At 38.4% G+C, this 22,031-nt stretch overlaps 1 protein-coding gene across 2 annotated transcripts in view; it reads right to left on the bottom strand.

Annotated features, from left to right (window-relative positions):
* The window catches only part of robo3 (roundabout, axon guidance receptor, homolog 3), a 90,366-nt gene that overhangs the window by 29,263 nt on the left and 39,072 nt on the right, over positions 1-22,031 (bottom strand). For both annotated transcript variants that reach the window (XM_079599639.1, XM_079599640.1), the window contains exons 7-10: positions 14,869-14,993; positions 11,840-12,011; positions 9,115-9,320; positions 369-450 (exon numbers count right to left, since the gene is read on the bottom strand). In XM_079599639.1, coding sequence (XP_079455765.1) covers positions 369-450; positions 9,115-9,320; positions 11,840-12,011; positions 14,869-14,993 — 585 coding nt within the window. The remainder of the gene's footprint in view (positions 1-368; positions 451-9,114; positions 9,321-11,839; positions 12,012-14,868; positions 14,994-22,031) is intronic.

Here is a 22,031-nt window from a genome sequence, read left to right as displayed (position 1 = left end):
TGAAGATAAGATTAGGATATTAGCATGCCATCTTCATAATCATATTGGTCCAAGTTATCATCCCGTTATCCATGTGAGCTATGGTCCTGTTTGTAGAATCTGACAGAAAACACTTGCTGTTTCTGTATTTGCCTAGATTTATAGGACATTATAACAGAAATCAATATTGGTGAGGAAAAATCCGATGTCAGGTCAGCACTACTCCATATGCTGACTTCTGGTAAATGGACATATATTTGCTGAGTACATTTGCAACGGAAGCGGCTTCCTCTGCCGATTATTGCGGTTTGAAGATGATATGATGCAGTTTGTCAAAGATAAGGACACATAAAGGTGGTGATGAAGCACTTGTGTGTGTGTTTTTTTACCTTTCACTGTGAGTACGCCACTCCAGCTCGTCTCTCCACTTAAACTGGAGGCAACACAGGTGTAGGCCCCGGAGTCCGTTTCCTAGCAACAACAGGCTCAGGGTCAGCATTTGTATGGATAAAACTCGAGCACAATGCATTGCCTCACTTCGCTTGGAGCAGCGTGGAAATCTTGACAAATGAGCACAAATTCCTCGAAATTGCCTATTATTTCACAGTAATACAGGATCAACTGCAATTTTTTCCCTATTACTATTGAAGTTGCTGACAGGAAGACAATAATGTGCTGTTGTGAAACCTAGTGAGATGTGTATGTTGTCCAATGCAAAAACAAAATAATTACTTCTATTATGGGCAAAACATAAAGTGTATCTTTCACTAAGAAGGAAATCCCACAATGCACTATGAAGAGTTTGATGCAAAAAACAAACAAAAAAACAATGCATCCAAGTGGGTGGACAAGAACACAAAATTATAATTCATTCAATACCAAAAAGTATACATAAAAATTGTTTCATATAGTTAAAATGGCCTATTTTATTCAATATGTGTCAATTGTTTTTATGCTTATTACAGTATCACGATCAGTGTAGCAAACAGCTAACCATAAAAAAAAAAAATAAACCTTTCAAGTACACTTAGCACAAGCAACACTGTTATGACAAATGGAGATGCTGCCTATGTACAGCATCCTAAAATAAGTTATATAAATCAATTTATACTGTACATATACAGTACCATTCAAAAGTTTGGAGTTGGTAAGATGTTTTAATGTTTTTGGAAGAAGTCTCTTTATTCTTACTGTATCTTAAAAATACAGTAAAACACTAACTGTAATCATGTGAAATTGTATTACAATTCAAAATAACTGTTTTCTATTTAAATATATATTTAAAAATGTAATTTATTCCTGTGATGTCAAAGCTGAATTTTCATAATTCATTACTGCACTCTCCAGTGTCACATGATCCTTCAGTAATCATTCTAATATGCTGATTTGATGCTCAAGAAACCATTATTATTATTATCAATGTTGAAACTAGTGATGCTTTTGATCAATTTAATGCATCCTCGCTGTATAAAAGTATTAATTTCTCTAAAATAAATTAATGCCATAACACTTTCAAATGGTAGTATGCAAATAACACTAGATAGAAATCAATACGCAACAGTCTAATCCATAAAACAATTTAAAAAACAAACCATGCTGAACAGTTTAATCAGATGAATCCATCAGTTTGAGATTGTTTTCATAGTGTCTCTGTGAATCTTAAAATCTCCCCATTGTAGGAATTTTCATCTGTCAGTTCAGTTACAGTAAAGAGTGTCTATCATCAGAGTTAGCATGGGTGTATTGAATGTGCAAAAAGAAAAAGGAAATACGAAGACAAATTGGTGAGTGGTGGGGAGGGGCATTAAATTTTTACCACAGGGCCGAGGGGAGAAGTCAGGCAGAAATTGCTTACGACAGTGAGAGATGTAGTAAAGCTTTACTCTTTCTCTCTCTCCATGACAGCGATCTAATAGTGCTGGCAGCTCAGGGGCACCAATGACACGTCTGAGGATTTGACTCATCGGTTATGCACACACACACACACACACACACACACACACACACACACACACACACACACACACACACACACACACACACACACACACACACACACACACACACACACACACACACACACACACACACACACAATGACCTCGAATGTCTGCTCACTTGTGATGTGTCAGTTTCAGCTTTAATCTCATTTTTATGTGGAGAAAAGCATAATGCACATGTTAGCATAAACACTGATATTATTAGAAAAGACAGAAACTGCCTTGTCTGAGACTGAACCCGTGTATTGAAGAGTAGCTTTATATCCTCAGGCAGTACAGAAGTGTGTTGTTGAGAGTGTTATTTTGGTCACTTATGAAACTCTCCTAGGAGGAGGAGGAGGTGAGCAAACAGAAGGTGTAGAAACACTTTCCTCTGTGACCTCTTCCTTGTTTGAGTGGAAAACCTCATTGGTTAGACCTCTGTTGTGCTGGCTGGTCATTGGTGGAGAGAGAGGTAAGCAACCGGGCATCGACTGATTAATCACGGATGGCAGCTCTGGGCTCAGCGCTAAACACGCACTTAAAAATGTATGAGCAGAAAAGGAAATAGGGAGATAAATATTTTGAGGATGCATTCACATCTTCTATTTATTTAAAGGAGTACCGGTAGTTCACCCTGTCATCATTACTCATTCGAAACCTGTATGAATTTCTTCAGTGGAAAGAATATTTTGAAGAACGTGCTGGTTGCTCTTTTCCATGCAATTACAATGAATCGAGGTGAACTAAAAACAACTGATACCAGCTCTCAGTGATATGTGCCGGGTCCCCGCTATGATAACAGTAACTTTCTCAAATGTTTACAGAACAAGCGGGAACCCTGTGTGCCTGTATCTTTCTCTATTGCTGTTCGATTACATGATAGAAAGTCTAAGGCCTTCAAAAGCCGCACAGCAAACCCATCTAATCTGGTGCCTATTACACGCCAAACTAAGACTGCTGTGTGTACAAAAAGTAAGACTGTCAAGTTAGCACTTTTAAACATCTGCTCACTTAAAAACAAATCACTTCTAGTCAATGACTTAATAACCACATACAACCTGGATTTTATGTTTCTAAATGAAACTTGGCTAGAAGACAACTGCAGTGCAACTGTCCTCAACGAAACATCCCCTCCTAACTTTACTTTCATGAGTGTCTGCAGAGCGGGTAGGAGAGGTGGGGGAGTAGCTGCTCTTTTTAAAGATGTCTATCAATGTAAGCAAATATCATTTGGTAATTACCCGTCTTTTGAATATCTGGGGATTGTGTTAAAAGGTGCTCCACGCATTTTACTTATAATTGTTTACAGGCCTCCAAAATACTCTTCAGCCTTTTCTGAGGACTTTACAGAACTGTTATCAACCATTTCCTCAGAGTTTGACTGTTTTGCTATTTCTGGAGATTTTAACATTCACATAGACAATGCAGAAAACAATATGGCAAAAGAAATCAAAACTGTTTTAAAAACTTTTGATCTGACTCAGCATGTACATGGACCGACACACAATCGTGGACACACTCTAGATTTACTTATCAGTAAGGGTCTAAACATTTCATCGATTGTTATTAAGGATGTAGCACTGTCTGATCATTTCTGTATTTTCTTTGATATATTGATCTCTCCTGCCATTGAAGCTAGATCTGTGTCTGTCAAGAAGAGATGCTTAAATGAGAACACTAGTGTACTATTTATGAAGGCTATATCTTTAACACCAAGCATATCTGCTGACTCTGTTGATTTTCTCCTTGATTCTTTTAACTCAAAAGTTAAAAGTGTAATTGATGATATTGCTCCTGTGAAAGTCAGGAAGAGTGGTAGACAAAAAACACCTTGGAGAAACTCAACAGCAGTGCAAAATATGAAAAGACAATGCAGAAAAGCAGAGCGCATGTGGCGGAAGACAAAACTTGTAGTCCACTATAACATCTACAAAGACACCATCCATGCTTTCAATATGGAATTAGGCAAAGCTAGACAGACTTTCTTCTCAAATATTATTAACAGCAACTTAAACAACACACGCACTCTTTTTGCTACTGTAGAGAGACTGACAAACCCCCCGAGCCAGATTCCCAGTGAAATGCTCTCAGACAGCAAGTGCAGTGAGTTCGCTTCTTTCTTCTCTGAGAAAATCAATAATATCAGAAAGGTGATCAGCACATCCTTGAGTTGCACTGGGGTCAGACAGATCAGACCACAACCTGAGAAAGTAGTTACTATGTCTGATTTCAAAGAAATTGATGGCAAAATTTTAGAAGAAACCGTACAGCACCTTAAAACATCAACCTGCGCCCTTGACGCTCTTCCCACATCTTTCTTCAAAAGTGTGTTAAACAGCTTAGAAGCAGATCTCCTAGAAGTGGTAAATGCCTCACTTCTCTCTGGAAGTTTTCCAAACTCCCTGAAAACTGCAGTTGTCAAACCCCTCCTAAAAAAGAGTAATCTTGATAAGACTATATTAAGCAATTATAGACCAATCTCAAATCTTCCTTTCATTGGCAAGATCATTGAAAAAGTTGTTTTCAATCAGCTGAACAAATTCTTAAGCTCGAATGGATACTTTGACAATTTTCAATCTGGTTTCCGATCGCATCACAGCACAGAGACAGCGCTCATAAAGATAATTAACGATATTCGCTTAAATACTGATACAGGCAAATTATCAGTGTTGGTGCTACTCGACCTCAGTGCTGCTTTTGACACTGTCGATCACAACATACTTCTTGACAGGCTGGAAAACTGGGTGGGGCTTTCTGGGATAGTCCTAAAATGGTTCAGGTCATACTTAGAAGCGAGAGGTTATTATGTGAGTATAGGAGACCATAAGTCTGAGTGGACATCCATGACATGCGGAGTTCCTCAAGGCTCAATTCTTGCGCCACTCCTATTCAACCTGTACATGCTTCCAATGAGCCAAATAATCAGAAAGAACCAAATCTCTTACCACAGCTATGCAGACGACACACAGATCTACTTAGCCCTATCGCCAAACGATTACAGCCCCATTGACTCCCTATTCCAATGCATTGATGAAGTAAACAGCTGGATGTGCCAAAACTTTCTTCAGTTAAACAAAGACAAAACTGAAGTCATTGCGTTTGGAAACAAAGATGAAGTTCTCAAGGTGAACGCATACCTCCACTCTAGAGGTCAAACAACTAAAAATCAAGTCAGGAATCTTGGTGTGTCTCTAGAGTCAGACCTTAGCTTCAGTAGTCATGTCAAAGCAATAACCAAATCGGCATATTATCATCTGAAAAATATTGCAAGAATTAGATGCTTTGTTTCCAGTCAGGACTTAGAAAAACTTGTGCATGCTTTCATCACCAGCAGGGTGGATTATTGTAATGGACTCCTTACTGGCCTTCCCAAAAAGACCATAAGACAGTTGCAGCTCGTACAGAACGCTGCCGCCAGGATCCTAAGCAGAACCAGAAAATTTGAACACATCACACCAGTCCTCAGGTCTTTACACTGGCTTCCAGTCACATTTAGGATTGATTTTAAAGTATTATTACTGGTATATAAATCATTTAATGGCCTAGGTCCTAAATACATTGCAGATATGCTCACTGAATATAAACCCAACAGATCACTCAGATCATTAGGATCACATCAACTAGAAATACCAAGGGTTCACTCAAAGCAAGGAGAGTCCGCTTTTAGCTATTATGCCAGCCGCAGCTGGAACCAGCTTCCAGAAGAGATCAGGTGTGCTCCTACAGTAGCCACATTCAAATCCAGACTCAAAACACATCTGTTTAGCTTTGACTCAAAACACATCTGTTTAGCTTTGCATTTACTGAATGTGCCACTGTTCGATATTAAAGTTTTAGTCTGAGAAAGAGCTAAGAATGTGAATGCTGGGCTAAGGAAAGTGAAAAGAATGTGCAAGTAAATGAAAGAGAAAAGAAAGTTGATACAGGGAAGTCGTAAGAAGATTGAAAGAGAATAGAAAGTTGATAGATGGTAAGTAAGAAGATTGAAAGAGAAAAGGAAGTTGATAAATGGTAAGTCATAAGAAGATTGAAAGAAGATTGAAAGAGAATAGAAAGTTGATACAGGGAAGTCGTAAGAAGATTGAAAGAGAAAAGGAAGTTGATAGATGGCAAGTCGTAAGAAGATTGAAAGAGAATAGAAAGTTGATAGATGGTAAGAAGATTGAAAGTCGTAAGAAGATTGAAAGAGAATAGAAAGTTGATAGATGGTAAGAAGATTGAAAGTCGTAAGAAGATTGAAAGAAAATAGAAAGTTGATAGATGGTAAGAAGATTGAAAGAGAAAAGAAAGTTAATGCATGTAAGTAAGAAGATCCTTTTAAAAGAAAGATCTATAATAGCTACCGGTCGATATAAAATACGTCCGACTGTTTGCACTGTATTTTATTTTTTTTTTTTTTTTTTCCAAACTGTGATTCAGGAAGATTTTATTAATTTTTAGGGCTGTCTGATTGGAAGAGATTTTGAAGGGGAACGGGAGAGCTTCACTCCGACGAGGCGAGTGAAGATTAGCTATACTATGGAGAGTATAGAGGTTCGCTGTTTGTTTAAAACAGCAAAAGTGAAACGTGCTCTGTGGGGGCCCAGTGGGGCAATACTGGTGTGGTACACCACCCCAGCAGAGGACGTCCCTGGATTAGGTCCAGTGGCACCGCAAACCTGCTCAATCGCTTCCATCTCAGATAGGGGTGATTATTAATTATCAGGGCTGTCTGATTGGAAGAGATTTTGAAGGGGAACGGGAGAGCTTCACTCCGACGAGGCGAGTGAAGATTATCTATACTATGGAGAGTATAGAGGTTCGCTGTTTGTTTAAAACAGCAAAAGTGAAACGTGCTCTGTGGGGGCCCAGTGGGGCAATACTGGTGTGGTACACCACCCCAGCAGAGGACGTCCCTGGATTGTAGGTCCAGTGGCACCGCAAACCTGCTCAATCACTTCCATCTCAGACACGGTTTTAATTATTCTTATTTCTTTTGATTATTTTAATTTCTTCTATGTAAAGCACTTTGAATTACCACTGCTTAGCTTTGCATTTACTGAATGAGCACTGTGCCACTGTTCGTCCGACTGTTTGCACCGTATTTTATTTTCTAAACTGTTTTAATTATTCTTATTTCTTTTATTATCTATGTAATTATTTTTATTTTTATTTCTTCTATGTAAAGCACTTTGAATTACCACTGTGTATGAAATGTGCTATATAAATAAACTTGCCTTGCCTTGCCTTGCCTTGCCTTGCCTTGAATGGCAAATGAGCTTTTAAACTTAAAAAATTAACATCAAAAGCTCCATAAATGTTTTATGGAATATTGCAGTGTTTAATCAAAATCTTCCGTTAAATGCTGGTTTAACACATTTTGTGCACTGTGAACTGAATCAACCGATTCATTTAAGAAATTTGACTCGAAATTTGAAGAATTATGTGTCATGAATCAGACATGACTAATCTCATAAACAACTTCATTTCAGTCTGTTCCACTATTGTTACTGGTAACTAAAACTAATAAAATAATTTTTAATTACTGAAATAAAGTGTCAATAAATAGTAGATGATTAACTTAAAAAACTTGGCAACTAATTGAAATAAAGAAAATCAAGCTAAAGTACTCAAATGGCAACAACACTGAAATAAAAATAAATGAAAGCTAAATAGGAATATAAAAGAAAAATCAATTAAGATGACAAAAGCACAACAAAAATACTAAAATTAAAACGAATTACAAAATGTAACTGGTAATATAAAAAAAATACTAGTATAATACTAAAAACAACACTGGTCTGTTCCTCACATAACTATTGTGTGGTTTTAGAAAGGCTTTAGAAATACAGCGCACAAGTCATATGGACTGCTTTTTTGTCATTTTAGAGATTGACAGCACCATCTTTTCACTTCTACCAAACTAAATATAGCGGCCCATGATTTTCTTCAAAAATTCTCCCTTAGTGTTCAACGAAGAAAAAAAGCTATTCGTTTTTCTCTGACTAACAGCCTCACTCATTCTTTTCCTCATTTCTCCTTTCCTCACTCCCTTGGCACAGTCGAGAGCAGGCACTTTCTGGCGAATCTCCCGGTATAATGGCACCTATTCACAGCGCTCTCCCTTTCTCCCACACACTCGTACGCTACCATCTGTGCAAACCCCAGTCTCCGTGCCCCTTGTGCTCTTCCATCATGCCGGGTAATCGTGGACTAAAGGGGGCCAATGGAGGCATCAGACCAGAGAGGACAGGGCAAGCACCAGTGCCAAAGATGTCCATCTGAACAAAGCATGCAACATTTAACAAGCCAAATAAACAAAAACTCAACACAAAAGCCTAAATCCTTACAGATAAACGAGGCTGCCACTTAAATTCACACTATTTTTTGGCACTAGCTGTCCGCATTCAGACCACTGTACTGAATATCAAGGGCACATTTAATGCGTTACAAACATTGCAGAGAGTACAGGGATGCTGAGAGTAGCACATAAAGATTGCTAGCCTCCGTACCGTTCTATATCCCAGAATGAGCTTTTAATTAAGGCATGAGTGATTGTTAATCATTCCCTGGCACAATCAATTAACACATCAGGTCTTTTCACAGCGGTGCCGTGACCTCAGGTGAAACTTGCAATCGCACACACCCTTGAGGTCTTGAGAAATGGATTTCATTAGGCTAGCATGCACCAACACTAACGTCAGCACACGTTCCCATTACGATCATAATTACAGGTTTTATCGCCTTGCACAACTCTCGCAATAGCGGCTGGGTCACCCCGAAACCGTCCACGGAACAAGTATTAAAATCGATCCGCTAATTAAGCCTGCCTGTTTGCTGTAAACTCGATTGCGCGTTTTATGCCCCCGCCATTGATCGGAAAGCGGTAATGACATTTTACAGCGATCATCTGTGTGTCAATCAGGCGTGTCTGAAAATGTGGCACGGTGTGTGATGTGTGTCTGGAAATCCGTTTGTCAGGATTGTCGTCGATTGCATATGTTGTCTGTCAGCAAAGAGAGCCACCTGTGACGGGACATGCGCTGAAGAGGGCTCGATTTGAAATAACCATATGTTAATACCACCGGATATTAGCATTTTGGAGAATAAAAGCTGTATAAGCTGAAAAACAGACCCTTGTGTGCTCACTTAAACACTATCTTGACTGAAGTACCTGCAAGGCTGTGATTTGTAAAGTGCCATTTTCCATTAGGCTAATGCGCTCGTCGTTGCCCAGGATTCTCTGCCCATCACGCTCCCATTGGACGCTCGGAAGAGGGTTGCCCATCACGTGGCACTGCAATTGGGCTGTGGTGCCTGGAGCAAGCGTCTGGTTGGCCGGGCCTTGGCGGATGATGGGGGGGATCCGATCGGATGGGCCTAGGGTGAAGAGAATGAGAGAGGCGTGGGCCACAAGAGCCAAATTTGCATGTAACCACAATATCACCCACCTTGTTCAAATGATACTCAGAGATTGTTGAAAAAGACCAACTATGAATTATGCTAATAGAGATTCTGAGAGTGGCATGATGGTAAAATACAATATCATCACGTGGTATAACATGAAGTAAATACATCAGATAAAAACAGTATCAAATGCAATGGCTTAATTTATCTGTGCATAGATGCATTCATAAAAAGAAGTGGCCATTTGTTTCAAACTCTTTCCAAACTATAGCACGCCAAACTGAAAAGATCAGTAATTCATATGATTTTAATTAGATAAATGGCACAGGCCTCTTGGTATCATTTGATCAAGTCGCAGTACAGCTATAAACTCTTTTCGAAATGAATGTATAATGTTATTGCCCAACGGAAATGAGCCAAATGCACCTTTAGCAGGCTGAACTGCGTTATTATAAAATAATTCTGTCCATTTAGGATTGCTGTACAACATTTATGAGTCAAATGTTAAAGATGGATCTATTCTAAGACTGCATGCTTTTAAATACAACACATTTTTCTCCCCCAAGAAGACTATGCAGTTTTTATGAAATCATCAATAGTGGTGGTGTTTGCACTTATGCTACGCTCCATTCCAAGCTGGATGTGGGAAAATAAAATTTACACTACTGTTCTAAAGTTTGGAGTCAGAAATTAATACTTTTATTCTGCAAGGATGCATTAAATTGATCAAAAGTGACAGTAAAGATATTTATAATGTTGCAAAAGATTTCAATTTCAAATAAATGCTTTTGAACTTTTGATTTATAAAAGAATCCGGGGAAAACATTTATTAAGGTTTCCAAAAAAAATTAAAATACATGTAAGCAACTGTTTTTAACATCGATGGTTATGAACTTATTTCAGTAATGGCTGCTGAAAATTCAGCTTAGGAATAAATTATATTTTAAAGAACTTTAGAAAACATAATTTTTTTCACTGTATTTTTGATCAAATAAATGCAGCCTTGGTGAGCTTTTGAAAACTTTTGAATAGTGATGTACATAAAGAAAAATGAATGAATTTACTATTTTTTTTACAGAATGTTGCAGTGTTTATTATAAATGATTTATCATTGCACAGCATAATAAAAAAAAAAATCATAACCTCTCGTAATCTTTCACAACTGACTGCATGCATGGCATTCAGATCTGCATCATTTAGTTAACACCACCCAACTTCCTACTATCCAATCAATTCCCGACGACAAAAACAAATCTTTTTTTTCTCATTCCAGAAGCTGTTTCACTCTGATATAGCCTACGCCAAAATAGGGAAGAAAAAATTATCGCACCTTCCGTTTCATCACGACACTCTAGAATAAAAAATAATTGCACTGGCCTCTGTTCTTCTACAATTTCCTCTTCTATTTCTTCACGTTTAGCTGCATCTCCCTCAATAGACCAATGTGATGGTCTAACACAAACGTGTTGCCATGAATAATTTATTATTTGTTTGACAAGAGCTGAAAAAACCCACTGTCTACTAACCGAGGAGAAAAGTCCATAGACAAATAATTGACGATTCAGTTACTTTAGTATTCTCATTTGTAAAAAACAAGAACCTGGGAAAGGCAGCCTGCATCTCTGACATTTTCCCTCTGCTACGATAACGAAAAGCAAGACCATAAGGTCAGAAAAGAAAGATGAGAGCTGTATCGCTCAAACAAACTGCGCTGTATTCCTACTTGATGTGAAATTCATAGCCACGAGTTTATATAAAAGCTGTCCTTGGGTGCAATGACCCTGCGTGGACATATATATGTCCTTCCATACATCATTTCATTATGTATCAGGTTAGAAACTTACATCAAACATCAGTCAGATGATGTCAACATGTCAGGGTTAGAGGGTTTTCTGGGAAATGCGATTACAATTCATAAGCCTGTTTTGTTTTCTTTAGCAAACCTACAGCACCCTGCGAAAACATTGGACTCTTGGCGAAGGTTTTTCGTGTGATGTGCTGAGACACAGTTTGGTACAGGCGCACACATGTGGAGTACACATAAACAGTTTATCCTGTTACTTGGGAGCATGACGGAGGCGGCATATGTTCCTGGGGTTATTTGCATAGCGCGATTGTGCCCTGTCCTTTCTGATTACGTCTCCAGTGCTTCCTGCTGTTCTCTCATTTGCGGATTGCAGAAATTTTAATTTGAGGAGGCTTTGAAGACTTTTGAATTTATTTTGGTTGAGAGCAAAAAAGGCTCCAGCGGGGTGAAGCTGCAATTTGTTCAAATGCTAAAAAAAAAACATTACACAAATCTTTGTGATAAGGCCTCACACAAGCAATTCAATTACATGTACAGTTCTGGACCTTTAATGTAGTTAGATTGATATTAAAATATCAATGCAAGCCGACTGCCAGTGTTTGATGGAGCTGGTGGGGGTGCATAAAAGGGCAACTGTATATGTGTGTGTGCGTCTGTCCAAAGCAAGTTTAAAGTATTCACTTACTGCTTTCCACCTCCAGCAGGGCTTTGGTCAAGATGCTACCCGCCACACTGATGGCCTGGCAGATGTAGTACCCAGAATCCTCGCTGTGCACATCTGTAATGGTCAGCTCTCCACTTAACGACACGGAAAAACGGCCTGCTTGCGAAGGTGGCTGACTGGGAAACAGCAGGACCTGTTCAGACCGACAAATACTGTTAAACACCATTAAAAAAAAACAGACTAAACAGGATAAATCACATTTAAATTGATGCTTTTTAGCTCAGACTTCTATAGTATATATATATATACATATGTTTTTTTTTTTTATAAATACAAAAAGCTCAATCTAGGCTGTGCACAGCTGTGGTTTTACCATTTTCAACACCCTTGACCATCGTAAACTCACTTGTTTACTCACTCCCAGCCTCTTGTGGCATATATAAATTAATATCAGTTAATTTATGTTGTGTTAATGCTAGTGACTGTTTGTACAACAAATTATAAATATATTAAAAAGGATAGGAGATAATCAGTCTGCTGATATAATTTATGACTCATCACAATCACTTAAGATTTAAGAGCTTGGATGAAATGGCTGATTTGCATTTACATTAATAGAACATCACTGTGCATTCAATGCGATACTTGGGCATAAATTTAGTTGACCGCTGAGCTTCACATCCACAAATGGGCCGAACAATGGCTGCATTATCTCAGCTGGTGTTTTAGAGAGGGAGGTCGGGAAGAATACCAGATACACAAAAGACAAGGCCGAAGGATCTTAAGGAGTCTTCCTCTTGCATGAGGCTTCAACACTGACAGCTGCCCTATTGTTCCCACTTGGCAGTGTGTGTGTGTCACTGTTTCATTTTTGGGGATAATCCGGTGACCCCCTCACCCTAGCCCTCTGGCTCTGACCGGACTCACCCTCATCCTCAGTTCTGTTCTAGATCTACTGACCTCAAAGATCGTCTCCACATATAAACAGGAAAAAAACAAACAAAGAATAGATGAGAGATTAACTGGAGAAGAGTTCATGGCCCGCTGTACAGAGGATATATGATCACCTCTGGCCTGTGATATACTCTGCTCGATGAGGAAAACAAGGGATGAAGGGATGTAAGAAAGGAAGGTGAGAGGGATGTGGGAACCGGCTTCCTTCCTCCAAGTGCTTTAGAACAACTAGAGGCTTATAATTTCATTTCTTCTGCTGAGCTTTATTAATAGAGACATGAGCATGTTATCTAGCTGGGCCTTAGGACACGTTCTATCCTCCCTTGACCCAATGAGGAGACACAAACGTGAACAAGCTCCTGCAGAAATCCCAGAGTTCCTTCTAACCCGGGAGTGAATGGCCTGTCTAGTATCCAAAATGGCTGCAAGGCTGTCTATTTCTTTCTCTTTGTCTCTCTGAATCTGAAAGCACATAAAAAACCCTATGTAGTTCTTCTTGCTTTTCATAATATTACACTAATAAATATTAAAGGAATAGTTCACTTAAAAATGAAAATTCTGTCATCGTTTACTCACCCTCAAGTTGTTTCTAACCAAAAGAAGATATTTTGAAGAATGTTGGTAACCAATCAGTTGATGGACCAATTGACTTCTATAGTATATTTTTTTCCTACTATAGAAGTCAAAGGGGTCCATCAACTGTTTGGTTACTGACATTCTTCAAAATATCTTCCTTTGTGTTCAGCAGAAGAAAGAAATTCATACTGGTTAGAAACAACTTGAGGGTGAGTAAACGATGACAGAATTTTCATTTTTAAGTGAACTATTCTTTTAAATCACATAAAAATCATGAAAACTGAATGTAAAATGGCCAGGTCAAATTTCATCCAAAAAAAACCCCTTCAAAATGTAACCCCCCATTTTATGAGAACACACACACAGAATTGTGTTCAGAGAGCTCCTATCAAATATAGATATCAGATCATGTCAAACATATGACTATAAGTGACAATGCACATATGAGTCAAAGACATAGCAAAAGTGCTTCTACTCGTTCTCCAGGTGAGATCAGATGGATAATGAAAAATAAATCCATCAGATTCCAAGCCTATATGGGCACTAGACTTGCCTTCCTACTCACAATATTAGAGGTGTCACTCACAGATCTACAGTGTGCATGATACCTGACCTCAAAAAATGTTTGGACACTCTGGTCACAGAGTATGAATGTGGTTGCATTAAAACACTCACTTTTATGAGGCACTTTTGCAATGAACTGGTGTCATGATGATTTTCAATGGGTGTATAGAATAAGTTCTCCATAAGGTCAAATTTGATAACCAGAAAGTGTCAAAATACGCAAATCATTTAATCATAATTTAATCACATTGGCTTATCCGTTCAAATACTTTTTGGTCCATTGCATAAATAACACAACAGCAAGACTTTTAAAGTATGCGTGAAACAGAAGTTGCAAACGACTTTTCTCGAGTGTTGTTATGTATTTCCAAGTTAAATTTCCAAATTAAAACGGAATATTGAACAGAGGGCAGGGTTTTACTTTAGCGCTCCTCCGCTCTATCTCTTCTCATAGCAGACTAACGGTTTGAGGGGAGTGGTTAAGCGTTTTCAACCCAAGCCGTCAAACCTACGTCATCAGAAAAGGAACGCCATTCCAGACCGGAAGGAACTTTTTAGATTTTGATTAAAGATAACCACAGCAAACTATTTTTTTCTGTGTATAACAGTAACTTGCATGGATTAATTGTTCACCACAATACTAGTAATATGCGCTAACAACTAAATAGGGTCCATTTTGATTTCATGTCGACTTGAATGTTTTTAAAGCACAGTTGACGCAAACCTATCATTCATTAGACAGATTACAGTCTAAGAGACTTGTTTCGTTTGTGTCTTTTTGTCTTAAAATCCTTCCAAAACACTGCTACATTTTTCTTCAAAAATCCTGTTCACTAGTTAAGAGTTTGGCCTTCCTTTAAGGAAGTACAATGAAAGTATTTGGCAGATACCTTGAAATGTTTTGACACTGACTGTAAGGGTTCCCCGGCGTGCATGTGTGTACTGTTGTCTCTTACCTGACTGCCTTCTTTCTGCCAGAACACAGCAGGAGGGGGATTTCCCTTCGTTCCACAAAGAAAGGTGACAGTACGGCCTTGGGCAGAGATCTGATCCCGGGGACGCACCACGATCTGAGGAGGAACTGAAAGGAGAAAAGAAACTTATGAAGCTGCATAGCCACGTAGAACAAATCGAGATCCTATAGAGTCTATATGAGCTTCTAGAACATTCTGCCGTCTATATAACTTCTCCAAGTTGAGACTATCCTAGAGTTATACCGTCTGCACTTTTGTTTAGTCTATACTTGAGTTTCCTAAGGAGATGAACTGTGAGTGTTAGTACTGCATGCCGGTGGTACACAGTTAAGCTGTCATAGTTGATATTGTACATACTACAGTGCCACATTCTGGTACCAGTGTTGCAAAAGATGATAAAGTTAGTGTAGAGTTTCTTTACCATGTAAACAGCCCTCTGAGCTATAAAGTCTGTTTAAAGTCAAAAGTCATACTATATATAGCTGTGAATATGTAACACAAAACCAACACTGACACCTTTACCCATAAACAATTTGGGGTTTGCTCTGAAAACCATGAAACTAATCCACAAGGTGTTAGGATGGTCTTTCTGAACAGAAAGAGATGGATATAAAGAGCTTAATTATTATGGAAGTCTTTTCTCCTCTGTGCCCGCAGAGGTACTTTAAAGTACATGATAGCATATCTGATGCAGTGCTGAAGAGCCCTTATCTTGTGGGGGATGTGCAGGCATATCAAGAGCAAATATACATTTATATAGAAGTAATCTGGCTCTTATGTCTAATGTACATTTTCTGTCCACTAATGAGGGTCTGGATATAAACGAGAACCTCTCAAACACCCAAGAGCATCATTGGGTGGCCAATGGGTTCGTTTCATCTATCTCTCTGCAGATCCATTCTTCCATCTCGTTCACTTTCTCTCTCTCAATCTCTTTGATGAGACCTTGTTGGCTTTCTTTCTGCCGCGGCTGCTTGGTTCTTGCCCTTAGTGTGAGTTTGATCAATGGTTGTTCGTGATGGATGCTAATCTGCTGGTCTTATCTGCCCTGCAGCCATCTTTCTACCCAGCAACATCACAAGGCCTTGAACAGTTTCTACCCAGACCGAACATAGTGTTTTTAAGTGAATGTTCCTGTATATCAAGCTAAAAATGTGTCATGTAAAACATTGTTCGAGACCCTTGTATTTAGTTTCATTCTGTATAGATGTTTTCGTACACAAGAATGTTGCTCATGTGAATGCCCTCAAGTAATGTGCCTGAAAATGGTGAGATGAACACAAAAAAGTTTTACTAGTTTTACTCAAAAATATGTAGTTTTACATATAACATATTTACCTACAGCACGTCTGTCCTTTGTTTTGTATTAGGTAGTATTTTAAATTAAGAGGATGGATGGATGGATGCAGGGCTTGACATCAACTTTTTTGCTCACCAGCCACTGTGGCTTAGTTTCCAAAGTTACTAGCCACTCAGCATTTTCACTGGCCACAATTTTGACCGATTCCATGGGTCAAACAGCCATATAGATATTTTTAATATTATCTCATAATTTGGCAGCAAGTATATTAGGCTGCCCTCACTAAGACCTTACACACAGATCCATTATACTGTTAAACATGCGTTTTCTTTCTCAACTGTTTACGTTCACTTAAAATATAAGTGACTGTGAATACTCGCCAACACCGGCATTTCGACAGTATTTTGTGTGTATTTGACTGTTTAAGCCCAATAAGCAATGAAAAAGAACTCAATTTAAAACTGAGAGGTGGCTTTATGTGCACACACTTTGGATGTGAGCACAAAATCGGCGTGAATGTGTAAAATTATGTACAATATGCACAATTCCAAATCACGTAACAGCAACAATAATCATCCGGAACAAATGAAACGAGTGAGTGAGGCACTCGACAAAGTGGCAAGTAGGAGTGACTGCGTTACATGCCTGCTGAAATCCAACCGCATTTGGTGGGTGCTAATGTCAAGCCCTGGATGAATGGGTGGAAGAACAATAGACAGACAGATTTACAGACAAAATGATAGAACGACAGGCAGGCAGGAGGATAGATGGATAGACAGAAAGATAGACATTACAGACTGCAGTACAAGCAACTAGTATGAGCTTTCATGTTTGTGGTTACCAGATGTCAAGAGTTTAAATACTCTTACTAAATACTTAATCTTTGCAATCTGGCAACCATGCGCACAAGCTCTTTCAACACTGCGGAAGAAGGGCAAATGATCTGAAAACACTGACAAACAAGCAAGCTGGAGTTTAGCGATCTCCACTGAGATATTCTGTTCAAATAAAAATGTAATTCAGCCAGCCTGTGTTCCTTCACGAGCCGCATTCACTGTTTGCTGAGACTTGATCTGCAATCAAAGCTTCTCAGTGATGAACTTTAATAAATCCAAGCATGGATCGCAACTATAATGTTTGCAATTGTGGTTAGTGAATAATTGCACTTAACCAACCTGTGTGACAATGCAAAGTCTTTTTTGCTGTTACATTAATGTCATTTGCAAATATTGGAATTTCACTTTTAACTTTGAGAGAAGTTCTTGTTGTACTAGTTTTCACAATGTAGAAAAATATTATGTTAATTTATATGATAAATAGCCCATAATAAATCAGTATACTGGATAAGGTAAAAAAAAAAACATGCATACGAGTTGACATTCTATTGATTTGTCCTTATATGTGAAAGTGCAATAATTCTGCTGAAATGTAAAAAAAAAGTTTTTTACTTACATGAGCTACCGTTTGTGCACCAATTTTCAGCATGCTTTCATTTCAATATGGATGGTATCCAATGAAAAAAAATAATTACAAAATTAATAACTAGAGCCAAATTGCAGAAACTGTGAAGACTACCCATTTCAATATCAGTGTCAGTGTAACGGCTATAGGCCAGTAAGAGCTGTGTGTGTAAATCTCACTCCCCTGGCCTAAAGAGGCGCACTAGCAGCTACGGTGTTCAGCGTCCTTGTTATCGCGCCTGCCTCCCACACCGGAGACCCTGATTAGAATCCCGCTCGGACCAGGTCGAGTAGGACCGGTTACATTAAGTGCCGTTGACTTGAATGGGAGTGAGCTTTAGGGGGGTGAGTGTAAGGGACGTAGGCCAGTAAGAGCTGTGCGTGTAAACCTAACTCCCCTGGCCTCAAGAGGCGCGCTACCGACTGACGCTAGAGGCTACAGTCTTTAGTGTCAATGTTAGCGCGCCCCCGGTTTGAATCCCCCTCGGAGCAGGTTGAGTAGGACCGGTTATATCAGGTAAGAGTAAGATGCTTGTCTAGATTTCGCTGCTCACCAATGTGGGTTTATTATAAACAGCCACACACTCCCCACCTATGTAATAAACACAGAGTGTTGCAGAAATGCAGAGTCCTGTCTGAATCGGTACATGAAATCAAAGACGTCAAGTGATAAAAATTGTAACTCAAACGTCGTTATGAAAACTAGTCCGAATAGGGCTAAAAATGCCCAGAGATTTAGTCGACTATACCTTGACTAAACAAAATGAAACAAGGTTGACTAAATATGATTAAAAAAAAACGTAAAAGTACATTTGACACAGGACTAAGACTAAATTTAAATTTTTTTTGGAAAAAAGCTGACAAAATTAACATAAGAACAAACAGCCATATTAGTAGAGGATGCTGCATGATAGACAGGGTTTGGAATTTTAACAACGAGGGTGGAATATAAACTAAACTGATGATCGGCCTTCATGTGTTTGAGCTCGGCTGGGGCTGATGGGTATTGATTATTTCCGTGCTATTGCCCTTTATCAGGCGCCTGTGAATGTGCAACGCTGTCACCTTTAACCTTCACCCGCTAATTGATTTCTCATCCTCCTTCCCACTCCTGTGCAATTTTTTTCTTGTGTTTCACACACGATTAGAGTGACGCGTCGGCTCTGACAACACGCATTTATACTCAGGAAGGGCTTTCTCCTTTAGCTCACCTCAATTTCCCACTAATTCATCAAGTCGAAGGGCTGATAGCGTTTGCACCTTCCCTACTAATGCGACTAACAAACTGCACTCTATTTGTCTCACAATCTACCTCAATCACTCTCTTATTTCACCCCACCACTTGCTTAGTTCGCTCCTTTTTCTATTTCTTTTTGTCTCTTTCATTACAAAAGTCAAATACAATCCAAAAGATGCAATCAATGCAGCTGTCTTGGATCAATTTCCCGATTGGCTCCCTGCCTGCCTGCTGGCTTTTCTCGTAGACTCTGTCGTGGAGCGTAGGCTGCATCACAGCCTGGAGGCGACATGCATGCTGAAACAGAACAAGGCCCACTAGGGAGCCTGGCCACAGGGGTCACGAGGTTGCTGTCCAGAGGTCAAGCAGGAGCCATATCACTGACCCTGGAGGTCAAATCTGCAACATCCCTTGCCACTATAATTTGGGACACTAGTCTAGAGAGACTTCAAAGCAAACTGGAGAGGTAATGATACCAATTTCCCCATTTGCCTTCCGGGATTGACTGTATTTCTCACCTGGGCTGATGCAAGGACTGAAATATTGACTTAATGGTATGCAATATCATGAATTATGATCCTTCTCTCTAAATATGCAAAAACGTATATATGAATGTGAAAAAATAAGTGGAAAATCTCAGTTTTTTTATCAGACAAATTTTTGACAAGACTCTTAAAAAAAAGAGAGATGTTACTTAAACACATACTGTCAAGGGATTTCACTCTAAAAATATGACTTAACAATTTAGCAGCAAGAAGGGAATGCTACCACGAAAATGTGCCCTGGGCTGTGATAAATAATTACCAGTTAAAACAACATTACAGAAACAGCATGGAGTTTTACGGAAGGAGAGAATGAAGGTGTCACATACATGCAAATGTGTTATGACAGGAAGAAGATTTAAGAAAGGATTTAAAATATACATAATACCTCTACCGCCAACAACCATGACATGCTTTTAAAAGACAAATCAAATGGATGAGAATGCCAAGTCTTTGAAATATGGGCCAAATAAATTAAGATACATAAATATAATAAAAAGAAAAACAAATGGAAAAAAACTTTAATATTAATGTCATTTTAATAAATTATTATTCATAATAATATTATTGTTGTTGTTTATGTTGTTAATATTTCGTTATTAACTATAACTATTCCAAGTTATAGAACAGAATGCCATCTGTTTATTTATCTATTTATATTTTTTCAAAATATAATAAATGGTACAAATAATAAAATTAAAAACATCTTTATATTTGATAATAATATACTACTTCTACTACTAATACTAATACTAATAATACATCATATACATAATAATAAATAATTATATAATCTTAAATGTATTATTAATAATAATAATTTATAGGATACACATTAATTTCACTTCTAAAGTTAAACATAACTACTCAGCCATAAAATCAACTACAACTATTCCAAACTATAGATAGAATGCCATCTGTTAAGATATCTATAAGTCTTTCTGGAGATGTTTTCCTCGAAATATCACAGATGGTGTATTTGATGGAATAGCAGAAGACAGAGCTGTGAAGGTGCCAGGCTGGCTGGCTGGTTAGTGACAGGTCAAAAGTGTCACCCACCCAAATAGACTAAACAAAAGTGCTGAAAGCTCAAAATTATTCATGGAACTTTGTCCTCCTAAGACTGCCCACAAAACGTGCAAGGATCCAACACCTTCAAGCTCCCTCTGGGAGAGTTAGTGGTTAGTGAATACACAGCCACAAACTCGGGTGCACATACACCGCCAACAAAACACGTCTTCAAACACCGTGTCTATCCCCAGAGGGACTCGCAATGACAGGCAGTTGTCAGTGTTGAACAGTGATGCAGACAGAAAGTGTGGAAGGGACATGCTTCAGTGCTCAGCGCCGCAATTAAAACCCCTACATGCAATTAATACAGTCTTTAGAGTGTAACCGATTAAACGCTTTACAGCATTGCAGGTTATCTACACCAATACAGGGCATATGTTTACAATGCCTAGCTGAGCAGCCTTTTCTGTCCAGCAATACCTGCCAAATTCATAAGCTGTATATTTACTGCATAATCAAAATGAGAGCGTAATCTGCATAAATGTGGTTTCTAAGAGAGCTTGTGCTTTTTTAAATACCCCCCCCCCTTGAGAATACAGTAATATGCATGGGCTAAGATCAGTCCTGTCAGAGTTTGAAATAGGAAACACTTTTTTTTAGGACAGCTTAAAATGAGCACCGCTGGAGAGGCGCCCCAGTGCAGCAGGATTTATCTGGTGTAAATCGCTGCTACATGGATTTATTTCATATTTATTGTCTCAGTTCATAGACATGCTAATGAAGAGGGCAGTTGAGGAAAATGCCATGGATTATTTCATGATGTTGAAAACATGCAAATGATGAAACCAATCCGTCATCTTTAGGAGAAAGAAGACAGAGTCTATTCCTGTTTCTCCCTTGCACAAAGTCTGACTAATCTAACCCAGTGTGTATTAAACGTCTGGCTTTTCCATTGAATAGAGAGAGTTTTGACACACTTATCTAGCTTAGAAGTCTAAAACCAAGTTCATTTTATAACCCTGTTGCAAATCCCAAAATCTACTATTTAAGACTGTGAAAAACAAGATGATTGCAATAGAGTATAACAGTAGCATGTTGGGATTGCCGTGTACATACCATCCAGATGTTTGGGGGCAGTATTTTTATTTATTTTATTTTTTTAAAGATATTAATACTTTTATTAAGCAAGGACACATTAAATTGATAAAAGACTTCTTTCAAAAACAATTTAAAAAAAAATCTTACGACCCAAAACATGAATGGTATAGTGTACATGAAGGATATGTGAGATACAGCTTTGCGAACAAAACACTTTAATATTTAACTTGTATCTCAAACAAATTGAGATTTGTGCATAAATCTTCAACTTATCAGAATTTTTCTCTGAGAAAAAGACCAAAAAAAGATTGTCTTCCAAAAAAGTTTTTGAAAAGAAACATCTGAGTGATAAAATCTTCCTTTAGGTACTGTTTGCAATAACTGACATTGACTTAAAATGTTGCCTAGGTGAGCAGCTCGATAGATCTTGGAACAGATCTAAGATATTCTTTTTTAGGCTAAAAATTACAACAAAAACTGTTTGAGTAGCTCTTAAA

This window comes from Phoxinus phoxinus, assembly GCF_949152265.1.
Source record: "Phoxinus phoxinus genome assembly, chromosome: 23".
Taxonomy (NCBI): Eukaryota; Metazoa; Chordata; class Actinopteri; order Cypriniformes; family Leuciscidae; genus Phoxinus; species Phoxinus phoxinus.
Note: the sequence above shows the minus strand (reverse complement) of the source record. Positions and strands in the feature narration are given on the sequence as shown.